The 15,301-nt window shown below is 35.6% G+C and overlaps 1 protein-coding gene across 2 annotated transcripts in view; it reads left to right on the top strand.

The window, feature by feature from the left end:
• The window catches only part of CUBN (cubilin), a 274,189-nt gene that overhangs the window by 162,069 nt on the left and 96,819 nt on the right, over window positions 1-15,301 (top strand). The window contains exons 37-41 of one of the 2 annotated variants that reach the window (XM_047739399.1): window positions 4,735-4,940; window positions 5,864-6,048; window positions 7,687-7,879; window positions 10,215-10,412; window positions 15,078-15,224. In XM_047739399.1, coding sequence (XP_047595355.1) covers window positions 4,735-4,940; window positions 5,864-6,048; window positions 7,687-7,879; window positions 10,215-10,412; window positions 15,078-15,224 — 929 coding nt within the window. The remainder of the gene's footprint in view (window positions 1-4,734; window positions 4,941-5,863; window positions 6,049-7,686; window positions 7,880-10,214; window positions 10,413-15,077; window positions 15,225-15,301) is intronic. The other variant, XM_047739398.1, reaches the window with a different exon arrangement.

Consider the following 15,301-nt stretch of genomic DNA (forward strand, 5'->3'; position numbering starts at 1 on the left):
AACTTATAGATATAACCTGGCCACTTTACCAAAAATAACACATTCCTTAAATCATTTTTTCCTCTGATCACTACCTCATTACATAACTGCTTATTTATTATCTATCTTTCATTCTTGAATAGAAGGCCCCAAAAGGGAGGAACATTCCCTGTGTTCTTCATTGTCCTACCCCCAAACCCCATGATAGTGTAGGGCAATATGGAAGAGAGGAAAAATTGTTGAGTAAATGTTGACTAAGTTGCAGTTTCTAAATTTTTATTTGCAGGTAAAAGGAAACCTTATTGATTTTTGTATATCTTATCCAGCAGCCATTGTATTCTCTAGAATGACAAAGATTTTTTTTCCCTTTTCTACTGCTGTATCTTTAGTGCCTAGAAGAGGACCTGACACATTAAAGTGCGCAATAAATATTTATCAATGAATGAACCTTCCTGAATATTAATTTACAGCTCTTCTTTTCCAGTCCTTACAAACTTTCCTCTTTTTCTTGTCTTGTTTCCCTGGAAAATGCTTCAGTGTAATGTGGAACCAAGTGATGAGAACAGCTCCCTGTATTTGTTTCTGATTCAAAGGAAATGCTTTAAAATTTTTACTTCCGTCTGCTGTTGGTGTTTGGTAGGCATTTCTCATCCCATTAAGAAAATTTCCTTCTATTACTAATTTTCTAAGAATATCTATGATGAGGGGATGTTGAGTCTTATCAAATGCCTTTTCTGCAGTTGTCATTGATTCTCTCAGTATATTTTGCATCTATCTTTGTTAGGTACGTGTGCATGTGCGTGTGTGTTTTGAATTTTCTTTTTGATCTTCTATCCTTAAAGCTTTGTTAGTACAACCTGATTAGACTTATATATTTTACAAATTGATGGATCCATCTTGCTTAAATTTTATTTGGGATTTCTCATCTATATTGTTAAGTTAGGTTGATCAGCACTTTTCTTTCTTTGACTTCCTTTTACTGGCTTTGCTCTCAAGATTATACTAACCTCAAGAGGCTGGAGACTCAGACTCATCCTCTTTTTTATTCTTTATTACTCTTTGCATTAGATTGAGCTTGGGTCATCGGTTCATTAAAGCTTTGGTAGAGTTCCCCTATGAAATCATCGGGGCTCATATTTTGGTTTTATGTTATCTGTGCACAGCTTTAAGTACTGATTTTTGTTTGATTTAATGGAAATTCTTAGGTTTTTCATTTTTTTCTTCAGCTCATTGTATTATATTTTTATAGAAAACTAAGAGTTCAAATTTGTTAGCATACAGTTTTTAATGGACATGATTAAAATTTAAAATTTGTTAATGAATCTGAAATTAAGTCATTTTCTTATTATATTGCTCAGTTAAGCTTTATTTTACTACTGATCAGTTTTATCAGCAGTTTATACTTTATTAGTCTTGTCAAAGTAATAGATTTTGATATTTTTTATCTTTTCTAGTACATTCTACATTTCTATTTCATTAATTTCAGATATTGTCTTGTTGTTTCTTCACTTTCTTTCTGTTTTTTTTCCTGCTTTGTTTTTCTAACTTTTGGGGTTAGACACCTAGCTCATTTTTCTTAATATTTGTTCTTTTCTAAGCATTTAAAGCTATTAATTTCCCTCTAAATAGTGCTTTGACTGCACTTTTACATTTTTAAATATATTTTTAAGGAAGTTATTTATTTATTTATGATAAAGAGAGAGAGAACATGAGAGAGCACAAGTAGGGGAAGTGTCAGGTGGCGGGAGGAGCAGTCTCCCTGCTGAACAAGGAGCCCTGTGCAGCACTCCATCCCAGGTCCTGGGATCATCATCTGAATCGAAGGCAGACACTTAACTGACTGAGCCACCCAGGCATACCACTCTATAAAGTGCTTTCACTCTCATTCAGTCCTAAATATATTCTAATTTCCATTATGATTTCTTATTTAACACATGGTTTATATGGAAAGACATTTTGTTTCAGTATTATGACTCCTTTTGTAATCTCTTTGTTACTATATTCTAGTTTTATTCTGTAGTGGTCAGAGAACATGGTTTTTGATACTTTTAATATTTTCTGAGACTTAATTTTTGGTCAGCAACATTGGTACATTTTTATACGTGTTAAATGGGAACATGAAAATTTCAGAATAATTGTAGAAAATTTGTAAATTCAAATTACTTTGTGTTACAGAAAGCTTGTTATTGTTTTGTTTTTGCTATTATTGTAATTCACCATCTTCTGGAAATCACAAAAATCATCTGTTTTATTCCTTAGTATGTTTGAAAAAGTATTCTATAGTGGAATCTCAGAAACTGCTCATTCAAAAGTGACTAATTTATTTTTAACTACCAAATCCTATGGCCCGTTTTTAGTCTCAAACCCGTGTATCATTTGATAGTCATCATCACTCTGTATCACCCTCTTTCATTTTCTCTCTTGGCTTTTATGACATGACATTGAACTTGTTTTTTTCCTCTTTTTCACACTTACTCCTGTGTTTACTGTTTCCTCTTCCTCTTAATATACTCAAAATGTAGGTGTTCCCCTAAGCTTCTGCTGTCATCTCTGTTCTCTCATTCTTTCTCTCTATTAATTACCTCCCACATATTCATTTCTAAACCAGTCTAGCCATGCTTTCAGCTCTTATAATATACACACAGGTGATTTCCATGTTCAGCCCCAGAATCTCTTTTGAAATCCAAACTACATATTAGCTCTAACAGATAGCTCCACTTTGGTTATATACCATTATGTTAGATTCAGTATATGTAAAAACAAAAATATATTTTTATGCTCTTCCCAGTTATTATACTGTTATGATATATTGCCATTCTATGTTATTGCAGGATAATTTTCTCAAGCAGATCTGTGGTGATCTAATTTACCACACAAAACTCAAGTTTTTTTTTAATACGGTAAAAAATAGGTAAAATGCTATTTTTTATGTTATGTATCTTTTACCATATAAAAATAGCATTTCACTTATTTTTATGTACACAATTCAGTAGCACTATATACATTTACAATGCTGTGCAACATCATTACTGTCCTTTTCTTTATTTCTCTTAGGTAATTACCTCAAATAACTTCTGGGCCATTAATTGGATGTGTATTTAATTTCTTAAGAAACTACCAAATAACTGTTCAAAATGGTCTCATGAGTATACATTCCCACCAGAAATATATGAGACTTCTAGTTGTTGTGCGTGCTTGCCAACATTTGATCTTGTCAGTCTTTTTTATTTTAGCCATTCTGATGGGTATGAAATGTTAACTTACAGTGGTATTTAATATACATTGTTCTGATGCATAATGACACAGAGTACTTTGGACATCCTCATTGGCTATTTACTGAACTTCTTTAAAGGGTCTCTTCACACCTTTTGTCATTATTAACTTGGTTATTTGTTTTTTCATAGTTTATTTATAAGAATTCCTTTTATATTCCAGATATGAGTCCCTTGTTAGATATATGCTTTGTAATTATCTCCTCTTCTCCCCCTGCACAGTCTGAAACTGCCTCTTCATTTTCTTAGTCATGTCTTTAATGAGGAGAAATTTTAATTTTTGATGAAGTCGAATTTATTAATTTTTTAAATCTTACGGTTAATGCCTTTTGCATTCAATCTAAGAAATATTTGCCTTCCCCAAGGTTGTAAAGATTCTGCTTTCTTCTAAGAGCTTTATGTTTCTAGCTCTTAGGTTTATATCTATCTGTAAGGAATATTAAATTATTTTCTATTTATGGAGAGAGGCAGATGTTGAAGGTTTTTTTTTCCTCCATAGTGATACTCAGTTACTAAAATACCACCTGTTAGAATGACTTTTCTTTTCCCCATTGAATTATGTTAGCAGTGTGGATTGGGTTGTATTGACCATATATATTTAAATATCCAAGTTTATAAAACATTAAGGTCAAGTACTGAAGTCATTCATTTAGCACCTACATGTTTCAGACTCTATATGTTATTAGTGACAATCATGGAATAGATATTATTTCCTATCTTTCATTCCCTCATGTCATCATAACTACAGAATATAATGCAAGTTGAATAGGCCACATTTTTGGACACTAACCTGTATAATTACAAATCCCATATTTATTCTGCCTTTTCAGAAATCAAGTACAGATACCTTTGATTGGCACTTAAGGTCTGGCAGAATTAGCCCATCATAGTGCCTCAGCTAGGTCTTCTAATGTTTTCCTAAAAATGCTTAATGTTCTAACTATACCAGGCCTCTCACAAATTTCTAAATATGCCCCACCTGTCTCCGTGTGTGTGTGTGTGTGTGTGCTTTCATTGACATGCATTTTCTGCTCACCATTTCTGTCTAAATCCAGCTGATGTTTACATTTCCATCTCAAAAAAAAAAAAATCTCTCCATCAAGCTAGTACTGAGCCTCAAAATGAGATGTGATACCTCTGCTTCAAAATCTTATAACACTTTTAAATCTGAGGACACTTAAGATATTCTGCCTTATAAGATGTATTTTTTCCTGTATTCAAGAATGCCCAATCTTTCCCCCTAGGAAGAAAACCCCTCAAAGGCAATGTGTTAATTGTCTTTGTAGCTCTTGAATACAAGATATGTCAATTAATTTGGCTGAAAGAAAATTTTTGATTTTGCTCAAAGATATTGTAGTGAAAGTTAAAGAAAGTTTTATAAGGAACAGTTTAACCCAGCAGATGTTTCAGGATAATCCCAAAGTTTATTCTATCAATTTAATCTTCCTAAATGCTTCTTTATTTTTTTTTTCCTCCAAATTAGAACTTTCCAGTTGGAGGATTCTCAGGACTGTAGTAGAGATTTTGTGGAGGTCCGCGAAGGAAATGCCACCGGTCACTTGGTGGGGCGATACTGTGGAAATGTCCTCCCCCTCAATTATTCAACCATTGTTGGGCATATCCTGTGGATCAGATTTGTCTCTGATGGCTCAGGCAGCGGCACAGGCTTCCAAGCCACATTTACTAAAAGTAAGTTGCTTCTTTTTTATTGCTGTCTTCCAGAAAACATCCTGTGAACTGGGAAGGATAACAAATTTCTTAGTAACCCACAAGATTAAGAAGAATCCTGTACTCTATTCTCCTAGATTTATTGTATTTGAAGAATTACTTGATTTTGAAATGTATTTTAAAAACTAAATTATATATGATTGGCCCACTGGGAGCAAGGGAAAGCATTCTCAATGGCTCTAGTATTCTTTTTAAGCTCTAGTTTCTACCTAATATTATGTTAAACTTCTTGTATGATACTTTTTAGAACCTTCTAGTGCATTGTAGCTCAGGTTTAATATATTGATAGCAACTGTATTTCCTTTGTTCTCATCAACTCTATATTCTTTAAATTCAAAGCATTTACTATTATTTTAGGATTGAAGTAAGTGCTCAGATATAACAACAGGAATTTATTCTAATAGAATAAAATGTTAAATATTTTTATTTTCTAATTTGCCTTTTCCACATTTAGCTATTCCTCATGTGGTTCCAATATGTCAATTTCCCCTTACCAATTATTTTAAAAAACACATCCCATTCTTTTGTAAAACGAAGTAAAATAGGTAAACAAAAATTAGAGAAGGAGCCTGGTAACACCCCTTCATATGTCCTTAAGTCCCCTGGGGCCTGGGAACCCCTTTTCACTTGGGAAGTTATCTCCTCTTTTCACACCATGCAACCTTCTTAGGAGATGGAATTCCAGTCACAAAATCACTGTTCTCAAGGAATTAATAGATAGTACAGAAACCAAAAGGGAAGCAATATTTCTTTCAGTGTTCGGAATAGAAATCACAATCAATTAAAAGCCCATCCTTTTCAACACCCCTTGCCTTTTGTTTCTTTCATTTGATTAAAGAGCTGTTCTAAGTACGTCTGATTTACTACTCTGTTTTCCCTCCTAGTATTTGGCAATGATAATATCATGGGAACTCATGGGAAAATTGCCTCTCCCTTATGGCCTGGACGTTACCCCCACAACTCCAATTACCAATGGATAGTAAATGTGAATGCATCTCAAGTTATACATGGTAGAATCTTGGAGATAGACGTTGAAGCAGCACATAGCTGCTATTATGACAAATTAAGGGTGAGTTTCTAAGTACAATCAATGTTTATAAATTTTGATGAATTTCTATTTGCAAAAATAAACCCAAGTTACTGTCTATTCAAGCATTTGTAAATCATATGAAATAGTCTTCCCTAAATCATGATTACCCTTTCTAGGTTAATGATGAAAAGGTAATTCTGGTATTATATTTATTATCTTTGGATTCTGTAAACAAGTTTGTTTTAGCATCATTGTAATTTACCTGTTAGGCTTTGTCTATGCATATTTGTGTATCTTAGTTAAGTATTTATTATACCTCATATCCCATTTTCTTGTGTATTCTTATGTTAAAAGTTTGAAGAATCATTTTAAAATAAATAAATAATTGTGGTGGTTATTGCCATCAAGACATTGAATGCTATACATTCTTTATTTTAGCTTTATTCAGGTACGTTTGGCAAATAAATATTGTACGCATATATATATATACATATATATATATGATGTACATCTTGATGTTTCAATATATGTATCCATTGTAGAATAATCACCACAATCAAGCTAATTAATGAATCTACCATCTTGCATGGTTGTCATTTGGATTTTGTGTGTGTGTGTGTGTGTGTGTATTGAGAATATTTAAGATTTACCCTCTTAGCAAATTTCAAGTATATAATACAGACAGTATTATATATTACGGTATTAGCTATAGTCACATTGCTGCACATTAGATCTCCGGAATTATTCATCTTTCATAGCTGAAACTTTGTAACCTTTGACCAACATCTCCCTATTTCCCTCTCTCCCCATCCCCTGCAGCCATCATTCTCCTTTCTCCTTCTATGAGTTTAACTATCGTATCAGATCCTCAAAGGTCAGGATTCCATTGTATTCATCTTGGGTCTACAGTGCCTCACATAGAATTCAGTACCTAACAGATGTTCAGTATGTGTGGAAATCATCATTACAGTCTGACAAACTTAGCTAATAAAGTAGCTTCAGTAGAGAAATTTACAACAATTGCAATGAACTTATTCCAAATTATTTAGAAGATGAAGGAAAGGATGTGTTGAAGAAAAAAAATGTGCTCCATGCCATTTGTTTGTAATGATCAAAATATGTCTCTAAATAGGTGATTTAATATTTTAAGCCAACTAAAAAATTATTGAGTGCTTTGAATGTATACTGATCCTTTGCAAGCTGTGATTCTTTTGTTGTCATAAATTCTGCTTTCCGTTACCTGTCCACTTTCATTAAACCTTTCGTCTTTCTTCTTGTCTTATTCCTTTCTTTCTAAGTCCTTCTTCTGAAGCTCCAAAGCATTCAATAAGATCTATTGTTGTGCAACCATCTTGATTCCTACTTTTCCACCCCCAAATTATTCTGTAAATCAAATAATGGGCTATATCACATAGAGCTTGTGCATTAACACAATTCTGTAGCAAAGATAAAACTATTTTAAAACACCTTAAATTTTTTGCAATCATATTTTATATTTAATGGTGGTTTCTATTTAGACTGATATATAATGTTTATTTATTTTTTCCCATCGTGATGAAATTATGATAACATAAGGCAACCTTTCAGTTTTCTTTTTTATGAAGAAAAATAGAAGTAATTGCCTAAATTCAGTGCTCTATTATCAGTTTTCCTTTTTTTTCTCTTTTTTACATGCAGATTTATGATGGCCTTGGCGTTCATTCCCGCCTAATTGGAACTTATTGTGGTACCCAGACCACAACTTTTAGCTCCTCTAGAAATTCTTTGACATTTCAGTTTTCTTCTGACTCTTCAATCACGGGGAAAGGATTCCTTCTGGAGTGGTTTGCAGTGAATGCCTCTGTTGGACCTTTACCTACTATTGCTACAGGTGTGTTTGGTGATAAATGAAATTTTGCTTAGGGGCTGATATGTGTGGGTTAGTCATTCAAACCGTCTACCATAACAAAAGCCAAATACATAAATGACTAAGAAGAATAAGTACAGCTCTAAAGCCCTTCCTCTGTTCAGGTGTTCTTTTAATTTCTTAAAAACTACATTTTCTAAAAACTGTACGTTTGCTTTTTAAAAATGCTTGTTTCCCATCATATTTTTAAATTTTAATTAGAGATTTGATATCCATGAGGCATTCTTGTTATAATTTCTTCCTTCCTTCCTTCCTTCCTTCCTTCCTTCCTTTCTTTCTTTCTTCTTTCTTTTTCTTTCTTTCTTTTTTGTTTTTTGTTTTTTAGTGAGAGAGGCCACGCAAGAGGGGTGGAGAGGCAGAAGCAGAGGGAGAATCTTAAGCAGGCTCCACAATCAGTGCTGAGCCAACATACTCAGCATAAAGTCAGATGAGGGCTGGATCTCATGACCCTGAGATCATGACCTGAACCGAAATCAAGAGTTAGACACTTAACTGACTCAGCCACCCAGATGGTTCTACTTATAATTTCTAGAAATCCCTTCAGATATCTCTGAAAATATGATTTGTAGGTACTATGTGGGCTCACACACACAAATGCACACATACAACATTATGGATCAACTAGTAGACAGAATTAATTGTATTTCCTCTCTATTTCATTTTAAATGTTCTTTCAGAAATGCTTCACTTTCTCTTTAGTTGGTTGCAAACCTTCATGTTTCATGGTAAAATTAGCCCAATTGTTAAACTTTTATTTTGCTATGTTTAAAACCTCTTTAATCCCCTCAGTAAGCAGTGTTTGGGGGGACTGATTTTTCCTTAATAACTTGTTTAAATAGCTTTGAATGGCTTTTATGGGGTGACGTGGAAGTTTGACAGACATCTCTTGGAGGATATTGTCAGTCCTTGGTATAAGTTGAACCCTGAACAACACAGGTTTAAAACTACATGGGATTTAAAATATCCACTTATATGAGGATTTTTTTCAAAAAACACAGTCCAGTGCTGTAAATGTGTTTTCTCTTCCTTGTGATTTTCTTAGCATTTTCTTTTGTCTAGCTTACTTTAGCATTGTAAGAATACAGCATATAATGCACATAACATACAAAATATGTGTTAACTGACTATTTATGTCATCACAAATGTCTATAGAAGAATGATCCGTAATAGTGAAAAAGCACAAACAACCCAAACGTCAAACAGGTCGATAAAATTTAATGCAGTATATCCACACAGTGGAGTGCTAGTCAGCCTGAAAACAAGGAAATGAGTGAATGAAGGGAAATGAAGGAAATATTGATGTGATGCCTGATGCAATACAGATGAACCTTAAAACACGATGCTAAGTGAATGAAGCTCGCTACAAAAGCTAATCACATACTGTATGACTATATTTACATGAAATGTGAAGAACAGACAAATCCATAGACAGAGACCGAAAGTTGATTAGTGGTTCCCATGGACAGGTAGAATGGAAAACAGGCAAGTGATCAGTGGTAATGGGTATAAAGTGTCTTTGGAAATGGTGAAAATGTTCTAAAATGATCACTGATGGTTACAGAACTTTTTGAATATATTACAAACCACTGATTTGTATAATTTAAAAGGGTAAGTTTTATGAGATCTACAGAATAGTTCAATAAAGCTGCTTTTAAACAGTCAGAAATAATGGCTGTTTTATACATTTTACCAAATTGAAAAGTATTTCAAGGTTGCCCAGATATAAATTACATGGTGAATAGCTATGTTGAAAAAGTGAAGATTGAAATCCAGAAGAAGCAGAAATAATAGCAATAATACAGTTCATCTACATGGACTAACTTCATGCTCAATAACGGACACTAGCCAGTAAATGGGCTGTGTGGCAAAACTGTGGTGAAAAGGCAGAATAAAGTGTGTTTTTCTTACCCAAAAAATAAATTAAGGGAAATAATAGCTGTGTGAGTCAGCAGATTTAAGAAAATATTTCTAGGGGCATCTGGGTGGCTCAGTGGGTGAAGCCTCTGCCTTCGGCTCAGGTCATGATCTCAGGGTCCTGGGATCGAGCCCCGCATTGGGCTCTCTGCTCAGCAGGAAGCCTGCTTCCCTCTCTCTCTCTCTCTCTGCCTGCCTCTCTGCCTACTTGTGATCTCTCTCTGTCAAATAAATAAAATCTTTAAAAAAATATTTCTAGATTTCTTTGAGAACTCTGTTTTAATTGGTTGTTTTCTCTCAGTTCACGGCTGCCACTTGAAAACCAATGTGCTAGATTCTCTCCCATCAGAGGTATTTGACAGATGTCATTTTTTTCCTTCGACAGGTGCTTGTGGTGGCTTCCTGAGGACAGGAGATGCGCCTGTCTTTCTCTTCTCCCCAGGCTGGCCCGAAAGCTACAGTAACAACATTGATTGCATGTGGCTTATTCATGCTCCAGATTCAACTGTGGAACTCAACATCCTTTCCCTGGACATCGAAGCTCACAGAACCTGTGACTATGACAAACTTGTGATAAGAGATGGTGAGAAACATTTAAACAAGTGTCAGCCCTAACACATATTTAGTTAATGTTCAATTATGATAATACCTTTTTGCTGCTTCCATCCATTTTGTATGGAAGTTCCCAGATACTATGGTCTATGAGGGCACCCAATACCTGAGTTGGCCACATTCTAAAGAATGTAAGGAAAGTATTAAATAGTCTGTCACAAATGAATGCACATACTATGTCAGGGACAGCCTTACATTCCTAAAAACAAACAAACAAACAAAAAACAAAAAAGAAAACACTTCCTTTGGCTTAATTAGGAAGTAATGGTCTGAGTTTCCAGGTGATGCTGTTGAAAGGCCTTGGAGATAAATTTTGATATTTTATACCTATAGCTTTAAGATCCAAGTGTGGAAAAGTATGTATAATTGCAATATATTCAATTCTCTTTGTCTGCTGAATCTCTGGATAGAGTAGGCGGAATGAAGGCTAACATTTTTCATCTTTTTTCTGTGCAGGTGTGGTGTTGCTATGCAGTGAGGGATAAGCATAAGGCTAATATGCAACATGTACAAAATTATGCTTCACGGTTCACATTTCGGCCACACCCCAGACCCACTAAAATAGAAACTCTCAGGATGGGTCCTAGATCTGTGATTTTAAAAAAACCTTCCAGGTGGGAAAGTAAGGCAGGATTGTGCAAACTGCAGAGTCAGATTCTACTTTGGTTTAAAATTTTGATATTTTGACCATTTTACATTAAATTTTAATCTTTAAAATACTGCACTAAAATATTATTTATCTTGATTTCTAAGGTCTCTGGCCCCTCCTTGAATGTTGCCCATGATGCAGATACTTCTCTTGCCTGCCCTTTGTCCCTGCCTCCAAGAGGGTACTGATGGTCTTTAAAGTTTGAGAACCACTACCCGCCATGATACTTTAAGACCTCACATGCCTACCTAGAGGGGAACATCACTAGGGAGGTGTAATACTGGAGAACAGAATTAAAGGAGCCGTTGCTAAGAAGGCAGGCTCAGTATTTTTTAGCTTCCTGTCTTTTAAGATATGTGAAAGATATAGAATATTCTATGAATTTCCCAATTGTTAGGTTTTAAAAATTAATGAAAAATGCTTCCGAGTATTTTGTGGACCAAACGTGTTTGCTTTTCGCCCATAGTTTACTCGGATGCAAGCTCTTGTCTCCCTTATCCGTTACCCTAGACTTCCACGAAGTACGGTTAGGAAATGGCCGAGGGTTTTATTTTCCTTTTGTTGAGGCTGGGCCCCAAGACTCAAATCAATCATACAAATCAGATGAGATGATAAATCTTAACTTTTCCCATCAACCATCAACTGTTAGCACATTGCCCAGAGAAGTTATCATCTTTTCTCACGTGGAGGCATTCCTGTGGATATAACTTTCCATGTAATGAAATGAGTGTGTCCTTGCACACATATTCTGAGTGTTCAGAATCTAGTAGGATCTTTAACAAAATGTCTTCAGTAGGTAGCTCCGGTAATGAAGTAAATTATGGTTACTCTTTTAACATGCACTTTCTATTGAGTTGCTTTTTGTTTCACCAATAATTTTTCTTAGAAGGCTGAACCCTGAGAGTTGTTTTCTTCTTCTGTGTGACCTTGCACAGAATGCTAAATGTCTCCAAGTCTGTTTTATTGTCTGTGAAAGAGAGAGCAGTATCTACCTCTTGAAGTTGTTATATCCGGGAGCATGATACATTCCCTAGCAAAAGTCCTGGCATTTTATATTTGGAATTCAGAATTATTTAATTTGGATTTCAATTTACTTTCCTAGAGACATTTCTAAAATAGTTTTCATCATAAACTGTTTATAGACTGGAAAGTGTCCTTACTGAGACATAGAGCTTGGGAGCTCAGCAAATTGACTTATACGCCAAAACAATGACAATGTTTTAAAATGGAGTGTGACCTATCCAAAGAGATTTTTATTCACAACATGAGTAGGTACTGAATAGGATTATTAGTTGCCCCTATGTTTCTTTACGCATTCAAGAAGTAGCTTTTGAGTGCCGACTGTAGCAGTTGGTGGGTATTTTGTTCATTTGCACAGTGTGTAGTCTACATTTAGCATGAAATTTCAAGTCCCACTCCAATTGTTTGTTCTTTGTTCAGACAGGTTTTTTTTGTTTCTGAGGAGCAGAGGCATATCAATCACATTCTGAAGCAAATATCTAAAGCCATTGACCTCAAGCAATAATATTTACAGGCCATTTGTGCCATTGGCCAGTGATCACAGACCTTCAGCCTGTGGTCCGTGGTCCCAGGCTGGCTGTGGACATTTCTTTTTCTTCTCTTTTTTTTTTTTTTAAGATTTCATTTATTTATTTGACAGAGAGAGATCACGAGTAGGCAGAGAGGCAGGCAGAGAGAGAGCAGGAAGCAGGCTCCCTGCTGAGCAGGGAGCAGGATGCGGCTGGATCCCAGGACCCTGGGATCATGACCTGAGCCTAAGGCAGAGGCTCAACCCACTGAGCCACCCAGGCGCCCCATGTCTGAGCCACCCCAGAGAGGGCTCTGCAGCCTTCCTAGGAGACCTGAGTCACTCTCCCACCTGCTTATTCATTTTATAGGACTGTGATGGTTCAGCCCTGAATCCATTTTTCCCAGACCACATACCAACAAATTTTACATACCTAAGATTCCCCAAATTGAGGTTCTGTCTGCTACACTGGCTCTAGAAAAAGTTAAAAAAACAACAACAAAAACAAACAGAAAAAAGAGGAGGAAGAAAAAAAAAATAATGTTGTTAAAAATCAATAATCCTATTATTTATAGATATAAAATGTAGTTTCTTTCTTATCCTAGAGATATCATTTAATAGCATAGTTTGAGCATTTGGAGTTATTTAGCTAGGGTTTTAAATCCTTGTTGACTTCTATACTCTGTGCCCTCGGGCGAATTATATATCTTCCCAGGACTATTTCCTGTTTACAAAACTGGGATAATAAAAATACCTACCTAATAGTGTTATTGTGAATATACAGTCTGATAGCACATGTAAAGCGCTCAAAGTGATAATAATAATTGCTTGATAAATGTCAGCTATTGGTAATCTTGGCTTCTGTTTCTACATCTCTAAAATGAGGAGTCTCGATCAGCAAGAGAATCACCAGACCACCTTATAGCCTTTACCTTTGATTTTCTCCTCTTCTTAAAGATCACGTTCATCCCTGCTACAACCCATATGGTAAAGTTGAAGAATGTTCTAGAAATACCTCAGTATTTATTACAGATACTGGGGGGAGAAACAAATGATCATGTGGTTAATGGGTTATCTACCAACTCATTAGTTAAGTAACTTATACATAATTATTTAGAGATGAGCATTGTTTCATCAGACAGTCTGAGGTGAAGTTTAGAAAAGAAATAAACATCAATAGACCCTACACTGTCTCACTGAGAGAGAAACTACGCACCTATGATTAAAAAACAACATACAATAAACTTCAAAATGTGATATAGACAAAGAATAAGTCAACAAAAACAATTTGAGGTGAAATGTGTAGTAAAATATCACAGCAAAGATAGCAAGTGCAGATAAGATGAGATAAGATAAGATGAGATAGCAAGTTACAGAGAGAAACTTTTGAATTGTGAAAAACACAAAACTGTCCAGAGGTCAGAAACCCTGTGAAGAATGCCTTTCAAGCATCTCCTCCTACAGCTATGCCATGGCAGTTGTCATCCCAGACAATACCTTGCTTTCTGAAGTAGTTAATAATGAGTGAATTTTAGGCAGTGATCAATGTCAGAGGGATTCATTTCGCTGGTTGCATTAAAGGGGCAAATTTCCTCATGTCTCATGTTCTATTTTTGGTTTTTATAAGCTTGAAGTCTATTAATTATTTTTCTTAGAGAAGAAAACCATGTATTTTCCCAGCCAGGAATCCAAATATTTTATAATTTCCTTTGTTCCACTCTGATTTTGATTGTGGCTTTTTTCCAAGTTGCTTATATCCAAGAGTAGTAAAAAGAACTATGAAGTGACCCAGTTGTCATCTGATTCTCTCCCTGGAGGGCACACTTGATGAAACTGTCTTTTCTCATCCTCCACATAAGTGGACATAAGTGTGTTCTTTTAATTAAAAAAAAGGATAAACAACATCAAACAAATGAAAAGTTAAAAAAAAAAACACAAAATCACAGTCACAACTAAGAAACCCTCTGGGGCTGAACAGAGGGTCATAGAAACGTTGCACACCTCTTGGCAAACAACCTTACAACATTACTATAGAATCTGAGGCTCAAGAACCAATCTTTTCTCTCCTTTAGATACTTGACCTTCAGTGATCTGACTAATTTAGCTGAGTCTCTAACATACACGTTGGCACTGCTCCTCCATCATTTCCCAGCCCCCACATACCCTGATTTTGAGTTTTAGTGCAGGGCAGAACTGTAACCCAGTTTTTAGAAGGACAGTGGGAACTGTCAGGAGACTTTAACATAAAGTGTAAAGCAAAAGATAGGCAGCACGATTGGGAGCTGGAACCAGAATGATGTGACCCCTGGAGGAGGTCCTTGTATTTGAGAATCTCGTGATCTCCTAGGAAGGTTGATGTTCTGAGAAAAATGTATGAGCTACTTTGCGTTGCAAAGGAAGGTGGAGAAGATTCTGAAGACATCATATTTTGCCACTGACATTTCCTTTCTTTGGCGTAGGAGACAGTAACCTGGCCCCGCAGCTGGCCGTTCTCTGTGGCAGAGAGCTCCCGGGACCCATCCGGTCCACCGGCGAGTACATGTTCCTCCAGCTCACCTCGGACTCCAGTGTAACTGCAGCGGGCTTTAATGCATCCTTTCACAAAAGTAATATGTTCAGGTGTTTTTATGTCACGTCATGTCCTCTCACCTCATCCTTTCTCTCTCTCTTTCCCTAATACCTT

Source organism: Lutra lutra, chromosome 8, assembly GCF_902655055.1.
Source record: "Lutra lutra chromosome 8, mLutLut1.2, whole genome shotgun sequence".
NCBI classification, from domain to species: domain Eukaryota; kingdom Metazoa; phylum Chordata; class Mammalia; order Carnivora; family Mustelidae; genus Lutra; species Lutra lutra.